This window comes from Aptenodytes patagonicus, chromosome 20 (genome assembly GCF_965638725.1).
Source record: "Aptenodytes patagonicus chromosome 20, bAptPat1.pri.cur, whole genome shotgun sequence".
Classification (NCBI taxonomy): Eukaryota; Metazoa; Chordata; class Aves; order Sphenisciformes; family Spheniscidae; genus Aptenodytes; species Aptenodytes patagonicus.
Genome location: NC_134968.1, coordinates 2,770,290 through 2,787,267, shown reverse-complemented (window position 1 = coordinate 2,787,267; position 16,978 = coordinate 2,770,290). Strand labels below are relative to the sequence as shown.

General features: G+C 53.1%; 2 protein-coding genes across 2 annotated transcripts; both read right to left on the bottom strand.

The window, feature by feature from the left end:
• Positions 1–254: 254 nt before the first annotated feature.
• Positions 255–12,309, bottom strand: UBE2Z (ubiquitin conjugating enzyme E2 Z). Its single transcript, XM_076356585.1, has 7 exons — positions 11,981–12,309; positions 10,070–10,142; positions 8,072–8,259; positions 6,015–6,126; positions 5,299–5,411; positions 4,683–4,773; positions 255–2,832 (listed from the first exon to the last, which is right to left on the bottom strand). Exons 1-7 carry the CDS (start codon positions 12,307–12,309, stop codon positions 2,662–2,664), a joined length of 1,077 nt encoding a protein of 358 aa, XP_076212700.1. The 3' UTR covers positions 255–2,661.
• A 1,945-nt stretch (positions 12,310–14,254) lies between these two features.
• On the bottom strand, positions 14,255–16,906 carry ATP5MC1 (ATP synthase membrane subunit c locus 1). The gene is given in 6 exon segments (XM_076356745.1): positions 14,255–14,479; positions 15,069–15,244; positions 15,525–15,602; positions 16,193–16,241; positions 16,741–16,826; positions 16,828–16,906. Coding segments are annotated over 6 exon segments (564 nt in total). The 5' UTR covers positions 16,888–16,906; the 3' UTR covers positions 14,255–14,364.
• Between the last annotated feature and the right edge of the window lie 72 nt (positions 16,907–16,978).

Genomic DNA, 16,978 nt, shown 5'->3' with positions numbered 1-16,978 from the left:
GACTAATTCATACTTACCTCTGAATTTTCTCCTTTGTTGTGGGTGGAAATGCCACTTACCATTACAGACAACCCATTACCTTGTCACAGCAAGAGGAAGATTATCTAAGCTGCTATTGCAACTGCAGTCTCGGAGGATGCAAACGTGACTCCGGCTAAAGAATCTTGGAGCCAACAGTGACACTGAGAAACTGTTCTGTAGTCCTCTCTGCTCTGTGAGTGAGTCGTCGTTCCACTAAGGAGTACCACAGTCTAGATTCTGCCAAAACAAACTTTATTGCACAAAAAAAAAAATCTTATGTACAATAGTATATAAACAAGGTATCTTAGAGTGACTCTTGTGCATATATTTTCAACTCAATTAGGTCTAAAAATCTGTTGCTAAAACGTCTGCCTAGAGCAGTCATTTGAGGATTGTCACTTTGAAATTGAAACATTCAGAAATGGTAGGACAGACAACATTAGAGCTATAAAACTAATACTTCTCTTTCACAGCCACATGCTAGTTATGTGAATAGTGTCCACAATAAGGCATTTTCTTGTTTCGTTGTATCGGTGGATGGTAACGCCACATGCATCACAAACAGATTTCAGAACCAGCTCTGCCTTGGGAAGGCAGCAGAGTCACAGCTCTACCCACAATGCTACCGAATGGTGAAAAACAACGTGACATTTACAATGGGATTGAAGAGGCGGTAAAGTAGCACACAGCTCATGACTTCTCGGGAGACCCCTCTGCCTCCCCGAGACCTCATTTCGAGGTGAACACCGCTTTATTTACTCTCATCTGGTGTAGGTGTTGAGTGAGTCCTATGTAAGTTCAGCTTTCCCTCGAGGGAAGAGAGGGTTTAAGTCTAAATCAAGCCAATGACAGACCCAGGGGAGTTTGCTTGCTAAAGGGAAAAAACGGTTCCCAAGCTGTTAAATGGCACCTTAACCATTCAGAAATGTTTCCACCTTTCAGCTTTTCAGAGCTGCTTAAGCAGCAGTGTGCAGGCTTCTGAGTTCTGCAAGAGTTGATATAAATCAGAGAGACTGAAAATAATTCAGTGACGCATGGGGCATTGCCTTTCTGTACAGCGCACGGCAGGGGTCTTTTGGCCCCTTTATTCTGCCTTTTTTTTTTTTTTAGAACAAAGATGACTGCGTTGGAAGTTCTCCCACCACCCCCAGGAGTCTGAAACGGGGCCGAGCTGGTGGGAAGGTGTTTAAGGAAACTGGGAGAGGGCCCAGGACAATGTGCAACTTTTTGCTTAGCTTTCTATCAAAGCTCCCATTAAAAAAAAAAAAAAAAAGAAAAGAAAACAAAAGTAGATTAAGCTCTTTATCAACAAAACATTATACTACCCCAATCAATCACCACCAGGCTCATTTACCTGGAGAAACCGGGTATTTCACCTCCACCCAAGTTACACTGAATACATCTTGGACGCAATGGCACTCGCAGCCAGCAGACACCTCTCCAAGAGGCCGGCCTTCGCTCACAGTAAAAAGCTGTTGTTTAAAACGTTCAAAGCACTGAAGTGTTAAACTTCACGACACTCGGCTAGCTTGCGCTCGGCCAAGTTTGGCAAAGGAATTTGTCAGTAACAAGGCGTACACCTCTGAAGAACTCCACCCAGAAACAGTGGCTTCCTTAGCTAGAATTGCCCCTTATTCTAGCGCTTCAACCTGATGGATCAAGGTAGCAGTGGGGAGTGCGGTGGCAGGAGGAATAAGGGAGGAAAATGAAATATTACACGGAGTAGAGAGGTGGAAAGCAAAGAGTACTTCAGTTAAGGAAACAAAACAGCTCCATTCAGAGCAGCCAGTATAAAATACTTCTAGAATGCTAAATTCAAATCAACACCTTAAAAAAAATAATACACAAACTAGACTTATTTTTAAGTGCTCCCCCCATCTCTGACCAATGATTTTCTCGCCCTCCCTTCCCCAAAACGCCAGGGTGAACACACCTGCACTCGATTTATGGATTCTTGCAGTTTCCACTTTTCATCCGCCCCTTTGCGCCTGAAGTCTCAGTGGACGAAGTCACCCAGGGCTTGAGTAAAGCTTTCAGAAAGGAGCCCAGATTCCACCACTGCTCTTTATCTTTGGTCTGTCTAGAACAGTGTCTAGAAGAAAGACATCAGGTAGATGGGCTCCACAGAGCAGAGAGGCTCCATCTCTCCCAACCCGCTCAAAAAGGTTTCGCCTGGGCACACGGTGCGTGGGCCCTGTCATACCCTGGACTCATCAAAGCGCTCCCACAGCTACAGCTCCACATTCAGCATGGCCCCAGAGAAGGGCTCACTGTCTAGGAACAGAAAAGCTGTAAAGAGGATTCGCAGTCTAGATCTCATTCTTTAATCAAATGGAGGGGGAAAAAAAAAAAAAAAAAAACCAACCAGTGTAGGTGTTTCCAAAAAAGAACCTGACGCCACATGCTCCAGCTTTCTAGCATAGTAAGTACCTTTTAAGAGTAGCCTGTCACAAGCTTGGCTTTGTCTAGCATGAAGTCTTCTCGTTCAGCGTTATCCACCAGAGCAGTAAAAGGAGACAGAAGACATCCCGCAGTTTTCTCCGCTCTGGCGTTGGTTTGGTTGTCGAGTCTGTCAGGGGTACTCTAGAGTGTGAAGACAGAACATCCCCACGGCTTGGCCTCTCCACTGTTAACGTAGCTCTAAGCTTTAGAGCAACCTTGAGTGTCTGTCTCTGTCTCGGAGGAGCTGCTCTCAGAGTCTATTTCTGTATTCTCCTGCTGGTGTTTCTCTTGCACCTTCTGCCGAATTCCTTGCAAACGCACTAATAGGGACTGATAGTCAAAGTGGCCTCGTTTTTCACCAAAAGGATCCTGGAAGAAAACCATAGATAAGCCTATTAACACAGACCATTATCCTTCCGGCAAGAGGCAGAAAGAAAAAAAGCTGCGTAGTAATTGGGCAACAAATGGTCAAAGACTTAAGGGTTAAACCCCATCTTACGATGGAGAGGCCCCTAAACTTCCCACTGTCGTGGCAGAGGTTGAAGACTGAAGATAATTTCTGTTTGGGGTCTCTTTTGGGAAACCTTACAAACCCAAGCAAACTTCAAGAACAGATGAAAGGCCAGGCAGACACGGGTTGGATTTCTACTAGCAGCTTTGAGGAAGTAAACTATTTCAAAGCTTTGGTCTCAGGCCCACTCCAAGGAGGCAGGGAAAACATTACAAATGAAAGCCCCTAAAATCCAGAGCCCAAAGACTTGACGACACCTTATATTAGTGCTACAGACCCTTTCCAAATGAAAGCGTCACCATTCTCGTTTTAAATCAAGGCCCCCAGCTGAGATGCAGCCAAGTCAGAGGCAAAAAGTCTTTGGAGATTATTTAACATTTGCTGCTTTTATCCCCGTCCCAGGTCGAAGACACGTTGCCAGGGCTATATAAGGTGGCGGTGGAGTTTACGCTGTCCTATCTGATGGGAATCTTTGGTACAAGCCAACCTGTGGCCCTGGAGTTAACAAGACAGCACATCTGGCAAGCGCTCAACTGATACCGAGCCTGGAGTGACTTCATTTTAAATACAGGGTAATGAAGACAACAACGCCATCTCTCCAGCACGTTGTGTCCATGCTTCCTGCACTACTATTTACAAGTGAGCAGAAAACAGACCACGGCAGTCACTGCCTCCGGGAACGGAACACAACACAGTCCCAGGCCACAGTCCATAAACCCACAGAGAAAGCAACGGAGCCCTGGCTCCTTGAAGAAGAAATAAGAGCGGGCTACACCTGACAATCCTCTAATGTCACCAAACTTCACCACGCAGCCTTCAGTTCAGTACTCTCTGAAGACACAGCCCTTCCTTACGGGAATTTCTCACTCCAAACATCAACTCCCCTGCTTTGGGAGTGCTTTCAATTTATGAATTACACAGCCAGTGAAGGCACTGATAGGAAAAAAGGGCTCAGAGACACAAGATCATTAAATCAGCCACCTCCATCTTTTCTTAGCAGCGGAATTTCTCAATGAGTCAGACAAGAGGTGGCTGATGAGGGTGGAAGAAACATCTGTTCATATGCAAATAGCTTGGCAATCTATTCTTTAAAGTCTACTTTCCTGCAGAAACAAGCTCCTGTATTCAACCTGTCTAGATGGGTCTGCTGTATTGTCACTCTTCCCCCACTCCTTCCTCCTCCGGTAACTTTTGACTCAGTCAGCCACTTTCAATCTCATCTGACAGAACAAGGAGCATCAGAGAGAAGTTCCTATCTGCTGTATGAGCAAAGGAACCTCAGAAGAAGAGAAACTCTGCCAGTGACCCAACAGGAAAATACTGCAATGGAGTTCAGTTGCCACCAGCATTGAATAACCTGCACGTGCCCTCCCTGCTTAACACCAAATCCACGTGAAAGCAAACTCTACCGGTTCCACTGCTGAAAGAAGTATCTGCCTGCCTGGAGAGTGGCTCAGGTCCAGCACTCTGAGAAGCCTAACAACCTTGAAAACACTGCGCGTGTACTCTTGGGGAAGGTAGTGTTTTATCTACAGGAACGTCTCAGGTCTTAGTTTCATGGTTGATTCAAAGTTGGAATAGACATTTCCTAGAAAAGATCCAGATCCACGCCACGTACCTGTAGGTGCTGCACATTGTTGTTTGTCACTAACCATACACCCTTATCTAAGGCAGTGTGTTATCAACAAGTAAATTGTCTGCCACCCACCTGCATTGTCTGTCCTTGGAGGTAAAGTCTCTCTTTACACACCCCTTCATAGAAGTCGTAGTATTCCATGAAGGATTTCTCCATTACGCCCCTGAACGCAACGAGAGAGCAAACAGTCAACACAAAATGACAGTGTTCCAACGGTCACATCATCCAGGGTCACCCCATCCCACCGAACTCCAGTTCACGTAACCGGTGTGGACGCCCACGCAGGGTGTCCCAGACAACTAACGGGGTACAGCGAGGCAGGACGCAGAGCGAAACGAACTGCAGCATCCCTGCAGCTGAAGAGATTCTGCACGTGTTTCCACAACAGCTGTGCTCCCCTCCCTCCGAGATTTTTAAGACAAGGCACATTTATACTCAAACACAAGTCAGAGGATGCAGCCATTGTGCACTTTAACGCGGCCTTTGTCAATGCACAGCGCCCGGGCTACACACAGACGCAGCCATCCACTTCAGGGGAAACAAAACAACTCTTCGCTGGACCAGGGAGAGTTAAAGACTTGCTCTTCCCTGGAGCAGCTCTCAGGATTTCAGGAGGGGCAGCCAGAGAAGTTTATTCTGCTTCCCCACGCCCACTTGCTTATGCTCCCTCCACGCCTCCTTTCCATACCGTAATGGCTCAGGACAGGGACACTTTCCTTCCAGCATGTCGCACACTGCTACCCGGATGGTCTCATGCCGAATGCACTCATTGTAGTTCTTGCTGTCCCCGGGGTGCCTCTCCTGGAAATAGAATTTGGGCCAGTGAGTCCATGTGACTGCAATGGCTCTTCATCCCTCCCTCCTGGGTCCGATGAATTTCACTGGTGCATGAACCCCACTACGGCTTTCTGTTCTGTGGATGCTGAGCTAATTTATACTGCAAATGAAAAGCTGGCAAGATTTTACATGTCTCCAGAGCCTCGGACTCACACAGCTGTGGAGACAGGTCAACTGATACAGTTAGCACAGAAACCTGCCTCTCCGAGATGCTGGAGACCATGAAAACCTGAGCAGTCTGGTTCCTGCGCGACAATATGTCCCAAGGAAGCCATTTCAGGAGTCGCGTAGCAGAGAAATGAAGAGCCATCCCACCTCCCCGGCAACTTCTCGAATGCCTCTTGTTCTGTGACCTTACACATACGTGAGCTGAGCAGCCTCCGGTTCAGAGCTGGCTTGCAACTCCCCCTCAAGCTCTGACTGGAGGCAGAGCAAGCTGGAAAAGAGCCAAGTGACATAACCTACTTTTGTCCCCATTTCCAGAATGGGTTTTGCCACCAGGAGCGCGGGGTGGAGGGAAAAGACAAAGAGCTGCAGAACCAGAGACGATCCACCTCAAACTCTCACCTGCTCAAAGCCGGGTTCATTGTGATAGGGGTTCTCAGTCATCAGAGACTGGATGGAGATGAGGACTGAAGAGATACTCTGTGCTGGGCTCCATGCAGGCCCGGTCCAAGTGCTGAGGCATTAAAACAGAAAGGTATCAGTTAACAACGCAGGACTGGCCCAGTGAGCACCATCCCTCCAACTACCAAAGACCAGAAAGCTTGGGAAACCACACCTATACCTTACAGAAATGCGACAGGAAAAGAAACAGCTGCTACAGATACAGAAAGCACTGGACACCGAGAAAGTTTTCAGGGTCAAAGTAGTTCATTCTCTCAATCAAATGAGTACTTTAGCTTGTGCAAGACAAGAGAGGCTGGTAAACTTCCCTCCACTGCTAACACACACGGGGCATCACACACGAGTTGCGGAAAAGTAACATTTCCAAGCATTTTACAGGGCACTTTAAAGCTATGGCTATCTTCTTGCACAGCAGCCTGGAGCAACACAAGCTACCAGCACTACCATTAGTCAAAACCAACAGTTCTTAAGAACTAAAATCTGATTTTCAAGACTCAGACAAGACCATCACTTGTGCAGTCTGTAACGCAGACAGTCAGCGCAAGGACTGCCAGCAAAAGCACTAACGGATGCTCTGCTATCGGAATAAGGCGCCCGTTTCATACACACAGGGTAGCAAAAACTTTTGCTCAGAACAGCATAAGCAGAAAAAGCTGTTCTGCTGCTTGCCCTCAATATCCTAGTTCCAGATACAGACCCGTTTCCCTGCGAGCTGAACAAGGATGTGCTGACCCACATATGCTCTTCCTAAATCCTTTCATTTGCAGCTCCCTCTGCGCTTCCCATTTCTGCTAAGGCCGAGGCTCTTTGTTCACTCTTCAATAATTCAGCTTCCAGGCCAGGGCTACAATTGCATGAGCAACAAGGCAGCTTGCGCGGGAGCTGCTGGGCATTCAGACCCCCGAGATACGGACATGCCCTACACATCCCAGCGCTTTGCAGGCGTTGGCATCCAGCTCACTGGATCAGGAAGACTCCTGTGCTGGGGAAGGTGTTTCCCAGCACGACGCATCTCTCTCTGCCAGCCCCGAGGCCAGTATCTATCAGCTGATAGGTATCAGCTACTTTGGCCAACTTTGGTGTAAGTGGCACACGCGCAGCGCTGCTGAAACCACCCCAGCAAAGGCAGTCTTCTAACCACATCAGGGCTCCTGTTGGTTGATCAAATCCCTACAGCAATTCAAGCCGTCACTGCCCCTTCCTCACCTGGCTGCCGTTACCCCCTCTCTGCAGCAGAAGGAACTAGGTACTAACACCCCAGCCGCACCAGTCCAGAGCCTCAGCAAAAGCCTTTCTTTACTGGCAACTGGAACTGTCACAGCTGGGGTTGGGAATATCACACCGCGGCCAGGGTTCCTCTGGCAGAGCCGTAAGAGCCATTCGATCAACCAGGACTTTCACGTGTTTAAAAATCAAGCAGGTGAATAACGAGCGTTTGCAGCAGCGGAGCCTGTTTGAACAGGCAGCATGGGAGCAGTGCTTGTAAATCATTACACTCCCCGCTCAGCCCCACATACTCTGTGTAGGTGGAAGCCCAGAGCAGTCAAATGGCTCTCAAGGAAGTTCTTAGCGGCTTTTAATTTTATTTATTTATTTTTAAACCCACACAGAGAGGAAATTAAAGCCACAAAAACCTACATTCAAACAACATTAAGGATCAGGCTGCAAAGCGCAAAAGCGGAAGAAAACGCAGTGCTCGGGCCGAGGCTTTGCAAGGGGAAGCAGGAGGAAAGTGGCAGCGTCCACTGAACTTCATGCTTCCCCTGCTCCGTTCTCAGGTGCTTTTAAAGACAAGTTAGACTCTTATTTCAGTGGAGGAATTTGTGCTGCTTTATGACTCTGGTTCTGTACACGACTTCACAGAAGCATAAAGGTGCATCCGAGCACACGTCTGAGGCAAGATCAGGGCACAACGCGCTGAGAAGGATGCGTGAGGCAGAATACAGCCTGCAGCCACCTCCTGATTTCCCATCAAAACAGCCAAAGTCTCCTCTTACCCCAGAATACTCAGGCAGACTTTCCCATTGCGGTAGAAGTTGGGGTTAAACCTCACTGTGTTATTTCCTGTTGTCATCAGTTTGACCCTTGGTGGGTGGATGGGATAATCTGGAGGACAGCGAAACAGGAACAAGAAGAAACCCCCTTCATAAGGCGTGTCAAATGGGCCTGTGATCAATGCATGAATCTGGAAAACAAAAGCCCGTCTTGCGCACCACTTCAAAATTGTGCAGCACCGTCAAATCCTCAACAAAGCCAACCGAAGGCAAGAAATCTCCACCCAGGCAGCAGCACGGAGGCAGCGCCTTTCACAAGCACACGCCATGTGCAGGCCATACTTAACCCTCCCTCCTTCCCTCGTTAGCCAGAGCCACTGCTGCGCACTTCTCTCCCCTCTGCCACACTCAAATGTGCAAAGCAGGTTTCCAATGCAAGGTTTGGCCAGAGTCCACAACAGCTGCCTCCCATACATCTCTATACAGTCCAAACCAGACCGAATCCCAGTTCAGCTGGTAAGCTCTGCTTAAAAAAAAAAAAAAAAAAGATAGATTTCAAATATGAAAAAAAAAAATCTAATTTTAGAGAGAAAAAAAAATTCAGAATTTCTGCCAACACTAGAGCATTCCTCAATTTTATGGTCTCGTGCTGATTTGGTCTTATTAAAGCCAATCACTCAATTTCCTCTGCCAGGATCCAAAATTAAGACCCTACTCTCTCCGTGCTAATTACCCTCAAAGATCCCAATTGTATACCAGGAAATCTACTCCCTTTGGGCTACGAAGGAAGCTTGCTCCCCAAGTGATCCAAGCAGTCTCCTTTAACGATCCTCTTACCTCCCCAGGATTTCAGTTGAAAGCCCCAAGGCTGGTGTTCTACAAACCCGCGTTTCCATGGAAGGGCGTTTTGGCACTTTCAGCTACCAAGGCTGAGGGAAGCCAGAGCTGCAGCTAAGCGCCCCGGGTGGGAGTCGGCTGTGCAGAGACGCTCCCTTTGTGCTCCCTCCAAAAACCCAGGGGCCTTAAGTCAGGCAGGCGCTTACATGGAGGGAACCGAGGGGAATCTGGGGGATGCCACGTTCGTTCAGGGGGGTGGGAGAAGTGCGCACCAGAGGAAAAACCAAAGCAACCTCACACACGACTCTCAGAAACCAGCACAGCCAGACCAAGTGACACCGGCTGGAGAAAGGGCAGCACCAGCCGAGAAACACGCTGGATCAAGAACACCGTTCGAGCAACCTCTGCCCTCCCAGCTCACTGCATTCTCTCTGACATAATTGGAAATTCCCAGTCCCGGAAAACCCCGAGAGCCAGGAGGGGAAGAACCGGGGCAGGAAAGGCCGTAGCCATGCCTGTATCCCTAGAAAGTAGGTCTGCCGGAGGCGATGTGGCGGGAGCGGCTGTGTGGGTCAGACCTGCGCCCAACCCTGGTACCTGTGAGAACCCAGCGGGCAGCTCCACAGCGGGACAGGGCCCGGGTGCAGGGACACACCTCTCCGCCAGCTCACAACTATTAAACATCCCCCAGTTCCGCAGGCAGATTATAGATACTCCAGCAGTGCTTGTGGCTAACGGACGTTTCTCATTTCCAGCCTCTCTGAGAAGCCCCCCGTGGCCAACAGCTTTCCATGGAGCTCTCTCTTCTTTGAGCTGCTTTATTGATTGTTTTCAAGCATCAGTAGGATGAAACGAGCTGGATCAGCACCCCACTGGTTCGCAGGGCCACTAAAGCAGAGCTGGCTCTATCTGTGGAAGCTCCTCAGATCCCCGTGCTGGTATCTCTCCACAGAGCCAGTTTCCTTGAGAGCCTCCTCCCATTTTAAATGCAGCCCATCTCAATGTCACCAGGAAAAACGGAGCCTCATTACGCTCTTGCAAGACTCGGCCTGCCTTCTCTCAAAACATTAAGGGAATACTCCATTTGGGCAAACCCTTAAAGCAGCCATCAACAGCAACATACAGAGAAGCGGAAAGTTGAACCAGCTCCAAATCTTCTCTTACCTTGGTCATGTCGTGGGGATCAGGCACAACAAACATTCCCGGGGGCGGTTCCTTGTAAATGGACATGATATCCCTGAACAAAGGAAACAGGAATTAGTCAAGATCTCCCTTGGCGTTCATCAGCCCTCGAGGCACGGAACGTTCTAGATGACAAATCTGTGCACGGATGCAAAGGGACAGACTTTTAAGACGGAAACTTGCAACTCGCAAAGAGCTAGACATTTTTCTTTGGCGTCTGACCGCTCCCTGGCTGAGCTCTTTCCACTCATCCCCAAAACAGTTGAGGCGTTTCAAGAGCACAAGCAGCACTCAATGAATCAACACGCGAGGCATCAGACCAAGCGCACCTCGGCTACCTGCTGCCTCGTCTTTTACCGCAGATCGGCTCCAGTGCATAAAACTTCAACCACAAACTTCCCCTAAGGTCGCTGTTTAAAAGTCCTCTTAGGTGGATTTTGTTGTTTGAAGGATGACTTTCCCGCCCCACGTTTTCCTTCTTCGCACCCAGACTATTTACAGGATCCCTTTCACTTACCCAGTCATTTGTTTTCTCCAAACACACCGTGACTCAACTGCCTTTGAGAACGTTACTGCTCTGACAAATTGCGGTTTAATCAGGCAGCGGGTTCAAGAGTAGTTAGGATGCACACACACACACACACACACACACGACTTGATCGCAAAGGCCTGGTTTCCTTAGGAATGTGGACTAAATGAACTGAAAAGTAACAAATCACCTGCGACTCCATGCAGTTTACAGATAAACCAAATGGCACCCGTGACCTTTCATCGCTAAAAAAACCTCCCTCCCATAACCGGAGCTGCACTGAGCTCCGGGACAAGCTCCCACTCGACCTTCCCATGTGGGAAGCACCCGGAGTTCAGAGAGGTCTCAGGGCGAGAGCAACGGGAGAGCAACGGGAGAGCCTCACCTTCCTGCCTACCGTTACGAAGTCAGCGCTTTTGGCATTTGGATTGGAAAGCGCCCAAATATCTGGTGCCATCTTTGGAAGACATTATACAAGCTCTAGAACAAGGATGAGCAAGAGCCTGGCAGGCAGCGATACTTGCTCCGAAGGAAGAGGAAGAACTTGTTGAAACACTGCCAGCACGTCTAACAATTCAAGACCGTATTGCTCGTTATATCAAAGGCTATCGACACGCCGGGTTTAACCGGATGATCCTTTAAAGAGTCAGAGCAGCCAAACGGGTGCGCACCAGCAGGAAGGAGGATCGCTACGGGCAGGTAGCGATAAAACATCTTAACTCGACCGTTGATGGGGACCGAGCAGCCTGCTCCCCTCCCCATTTAGCAGCGCCTCCGAGGAGCGGCCAGCGATCCCAAGGGCAGGATTAGAGCCGTGCACCGAGGAGCTCTGCTGCCAAACGCCCCAGCAACAGCACACGGAGAAAGAGACTCCGGATGGTGGTAGAGGGGTCCACGGCTCCAGGACAAGGCGAGGTGTGAGACTCCGTCCCCGCCCAAGCACCTGGGGAAGGAGAGTCCCGGGGCACGGCGGGGACCAGGGTCTGCCCCCAGGAAAGCCCCCGGGACACCGGGGGGGACCGGGGCCTGTCCCCAAGCCCGAACCCAGGTCTCCAGGACCGCTGGTGAGGAGATGGTGAGGCCCAGGGGACAGTTACCGCCTCGAGGGGAGCGGGGACGAGCCGAGCGTCCCCGCCGCGCTATAAGCCTCGGCTCCGCGCCCGCCTCCCGCCCGGGCAGCCCCCCCAAGACAGACGCCGGGGCAGGGCGGCGGGGGTTCCCCGGCCCACAGCTGGCTAGGCCCGGGGGAGCCCCGCGAGGCCGGCAGAGACGAGGACCGGAGCCACCCCCCAGGGTCGCTACGGGAGCCGGCACCCGGTCAGCGCCGCTCGGCCGCCGGGCCCGGGGCAGGGCGGCTCTCTCACCGTTTGATCCGCAGGAGGCAGGCCGCGCTGGGCCGCTCGCTGTCCCAGTCGCCGCTGACCGTGGGGTCCCAGAAGGCGGAGTGCGTGAGGAGCGCGGCCCCCGCGGCCGCCGCCGCCGCCGCGATGGGGGCCCCGCCGCTCCCCGGGGCGACGCCGGCGCCCGGCGTCGCAGCGCCGAAACCCGCCGCCGCCCACAGCTCGGCGGGGATGAAGACGCCGGGGCTCCCCGCGCCGCCGCCCGGGCCGGCCGAGCCGCCGCCGCCGCCGCCCGCCGCCGCCGCCAGCACCGCGGCCGGGGCCGCCTCCTCGGCGGCCGGACTCTCCGCCATTCCGCGCCCGGCCTCAGGGAACGCCGCTTCCGGGACTCCGCACCAGCGAGTCCGCCGGCCAGAGCTGCCCCCGCCCCTCGCCTCCACCACAGATCACCGGCTAGAGCGGCGCCTCCCCCCCCCCCCCCCCCCCAGCTCTCCCACTACCGGCGCAAACTCCCCCCAGCCACCATAGAGTCTCCCCCTCCCCGGCGCCAGAGCGCCCCTTCCATAGAGACGCCTCATCGTAGGTCTAAGAGCGTAACGCCGGGAGCTGCGCGCCACCTGCTGCGGCGGGGGTCTCCCTGCCCGGAGGCAGCAGAAACACCCGTTTGGGGCTTTTTGGGTGGAAAAAGCCCCCCCCCGGGAAGCGGCTGCTGCGACGGACTCGCCGTCGGCCCGCGGAGACGCGGCAGGGCAGCGGTTCAGCCCGGCCCGAGGCACGGCCGCCGCCCAAAGCCCTCCCCGGGGCGCACGGCCTCTCCCCACCAGCCTCCGGGAACGGTCGGGGCGCGGAACAGCCCGCCCGGAGCCGGGGGGGGGGGGGGGGGGGGGAGCCGTTACTCCGGCTCGCGGGAAACCAGCGGCTCTGCTTGTGGCCTGCGAGGACCGTCTCACCCCTGCGACACCTGCCAGAGCCGCCCAGAAGCACCCGGTTACTTACAGTAATAGCGGGCAAGCGCGAGCGGGCGATTTCGGTCCCGAGGTCGCTTTTGCTTTTACCGGGATACAACAAACAACAACAACAACAACAGACATTTACGCGCAGTTTCCTACGCGTAAGGGGGGAACAAACGCAACTAGCTTAGACGCAGGTAACGGTGTTGTGTTCCTGAGACAGCGCAGCGTCGAGCGCCTGACGCACCGACAGCGACGCCCCGCTATCGACACCCGGCGAAGGCTCCCGAAGCACAGCGTTGCTCTTGGGAGGGTCACGCCTTTGTCCCCCCGCAGCCGGCCTGGCTGCAGATGTCGGATTTCTTCCTCTGCAGTTCGGGCAGCGAGTCTCCCTCGAGTCCTTTCTGGTTTCAGAGCCGCGTTTCTCCAAGAAGTCTCGGGGACGGTTTAAGAGGCAAATTCTTCTCGGCCCCCCTTCCCCTCGCAGGGTGTGAGCAGCCATTACAGATGGAGGAACGGTTCCTCTCCCGCGTCCAGAGCCCCGGGGAGGTCACAGCCATGCTCCAGAGAGGCTTCAGGCACGCGGAGTAGCTGCGTTAATTCAATTACCTAAAGCAGATAACCCGAGAAGCTCCCCCAGCGCTCGCCTTCCCACCTTCCTTAAAGGCCCACCCGTCTTAGCACAAGGCCCAAGGTTCAGGTTAGATTTTTAGGACTGCTCCTCCCTAGTGCGCTCCAATCTCTAAAGCGAGTAACTGTTGGGGAAAGAAAGACGACTCAAGCTGCGGTCCTTTGTGTAAACTGCTGCTTTGAGGGAGCAGGCGAAGAGCGTGGCCTTGAAACCAGCTCTTCTCCGTGGGAGAAGAAAATTCAAGACGATACAGCGCGGCCCCTCGTGCGCTCACCGGGAGTTTAGCTACGCAGGCACCGTTAACACGCTGCCAAGCACGCTCACCTGCACCCCTCACCTTTTCCACAAGCTGTCTTTCCGACGAAAGAGCCGCGTCAACAACAGTATGTGGAAAAAAACGACGCTTCGTCCGCTCATCTAGAAGTCTTTGCTTTACTAGGGCGACGCTTGGTGGGATTTTTGCACAGATCTGAGCTGCTCAAGGACATCCTCTCTTAGCTAGCTGACCTCACGTTAGTTTTCCTCCCCTCCCGCCGCCATTTCGTATTCCCCTTCCGCTTTATCAGCGGGTGCCCCCCACACCCGGGACGTTACCCTCTTCAACCACTACATCAACTCACCCAAGGATTTCCCCACCGCTGGACCAGAACATAAGCAAAAAAATAAAGAAATAAAGAGGAGGGGGAAAAAAAAAACCCAAAAAAATAACGCCACCAGTTTATTTAGAGAAATCTTTTCTTTAATTGTCAGTCTGGAACGCTCTGATGGACGCAGACTCAAACCGCAGAGGACAGAGTGATGGAAGCCGCAGCCAGGGCCAGAAGTTGTCACATAGCAAAGAGGATAAGGAATGCCACCATCAAACAGAAGAGACCCATGGCCTCAGACAGGGCGAAGCCCAGGATGGCGTAGGAGAAAAGCTGCTGCTTGAGAGATGGATTCCTGCATGTCGGACAGGGGGGGGGAACAACAAACCAGAGAGAGAGAGAGGGGAGGGGGGGAGGAAAGAGGATCCACAGTGAGAAAACACACCCAAACCAGAGTCCGTATCACAGAAAACCAGGATTACGTCACACCGGCAACGGATTTTGGAGCACAAACCAGTTTTACGGCAGGCAGCCGCAGGCTGGAATAAGAAAGCTGTGATTTCTCCCCAGTTTTAGCGATGTAGACATGTAAAACCCCGGAGGCGGGGTTCACCTGCCCCGGCGGCACCAAGCAACAGTCCCTGCTAAGAACTAGTGCTTCGTTTCTGCTGGGGGCGGGCAGAGCTCCACAGAGCAGCTGCATCGTTCAGAAGTAAGTACAGGGTGGGTTCAAACAATCCAGGCGCTTTCTTATTTATTTTACTAGAATAACGGGTTATAACAACCATTTTATATTCCAAGGAGGACTGCGTCAGTTAAACGCAGTATCTTAGATGCACTACACGTGTAGGGCTGGACCTTTATTCCCGAGAAAGCTCTACTAATCGTTCAATTTAGTGCTGGGAGAAGGGAATAAATTCAAGCCAGCCTGGCATCTTACTTACCTGGCATAGCCAATGATCAAGCTGCCAAACACCGTCCCGATACCCGCTCCCGAACCAGCCACCCCGACCGTGGCAGCGCCGGCACCGATGAACTTCGCAGCAGTGTCGATATCCCTGGAAAGAGCACTGGTCTGGAACTCGCGGCGGGTCAGCTGTGGGTGGGAAACGCCAGCTGGCTGCGGGATACAGGAGAAGACACGTGCTAATGACACGCTTTTAATCATAAATGTATCTTTTTTTTTAAATAAAAGATTATCAACATTTATCCTCTAGTCAAGACAGAGCAAAACCAGCCAAGCTTGCTAAGCCATCACCCATTTGGGCTAGGAGCTACGTCTCCGTCCTAGCCATCCTCTCGACATACAAACTTACTCCTCCATCTCAGGAGGAACCATCACGTATCACCGGCAGCGAGCACAGAAATACAGCACCCGCTTTGCCACGTAAGAGTCTCACCTGTAGAGTCTGAACCTCAGGCCTGCTGAAAACAGACACTGAAACTGGTCTGGCCAGAGCCCTGGAACAGCACCGGAACTGAAGCAAAACACAAGACAATTAACTCCCGTGGCTGGATGCGTCCACGCTAATCCTCAGAAAAGAGCAGTTATTTTATGAAGAACAGTCTTAGAACTTTTTAGAACGTCTCAAGAATGAAACGGGACTAAAAAGCAAAGGCATACGCAGATGTAGGATAATCCAACTGGCTAAAACAGGAGTAAGTCCGCGCGCAACAGTGCCGCAAGACCACAGGCTGCAACACGGTACGGGTCCTGTCTGCCCCACCGGTTCAGCCAGTGTTAAATTCCAAACATCTTCTTCCTAATTCATCCCTCGGAAGAAAGGGGTAACTGCGTATCTCTGTGACAGTCAGTTAGCTCATCCCCAGGGAAGCCCTCGGGCCTGCAGTTCAATGCACGTCGATTAAGATGGTCGGATTCACCCTCCGGTCACCAGAGGTCACCTTGTTTCCCTCCCTTGTTCAATCCACGGTAAAACAAACCCACGCGATCCCACCTCAGCTGAGGGCGGCCGGGACAGCGTTTGGAACCAAGCACCACAGAGAAAGGCTTCACAATCGTATATCCCCGCTGTTACTACACTCCTCTGAATAAAAGGTGACTTACCAGAGCTGGAGAGCTGAGGAGAGCCAAAGGAGCCTGCATTTTGCTTAACCTGATGCAAATAAAGGGGGGGGGGGGGAAGAGAAAAAGGAACTGGGAATCCCAACGCTATTGCCACCCGCCGGCACCCCCCTCTCGGCACAGCCGCGCGTCTACCTTCAGCCGCATCCCCAGATCACGCCCGAGGGTTCCCCCCCCCGCCCCCGCGCACGGCTCCGGGCGCCCCCGCCGCCCCCCCCCCGTTAACCCTCGTTTGGGGCCTTCCCGGGGCAGACTCGGGGCTGCGCGTTTTTCCCTTTCCCTGACTCGGTCGAAACCCCCACCAAGGGACCCCACCAAGCCCCGGCGGGCGCGGGGAGGCAGCGGAGGGGCCGCCGCCTCACAGCGAAGGGCACGGCACGGCCGGGCGCCGTCCCCACCGGCCGCCCGGGCCCAGCGCTACCCTACGGGCGGCCGAGCGCCCCCCTCGCTGCCGGGGGGGGGGGGGGCGGGGGGGGGGAGAGGGGGGGCGGTGCCCGGAGAGGGGCGGCCGGGCCGAGAGCGGGGCCCACCTGCGCGGGGTCCGCTCGGGGCTGCGGCGGCGGCGGCTGTGAGGGGAGCGCGGCGCCCCCGCCCCGCTCACCTTGCCGTGTCCCCCCCGCGTCCTCCGCGCTCATTGGCTGCCGCCGCGCACGGCGCGCGGCATCCTGGGACAACATCCGCCTTTCCCATTGGCTGAGACCGAGCGAGCACCTCCCACCAGCATCCGGGACAGAGCACCGGGGCGGGAGGGCGGTGTCGCCACGCGGG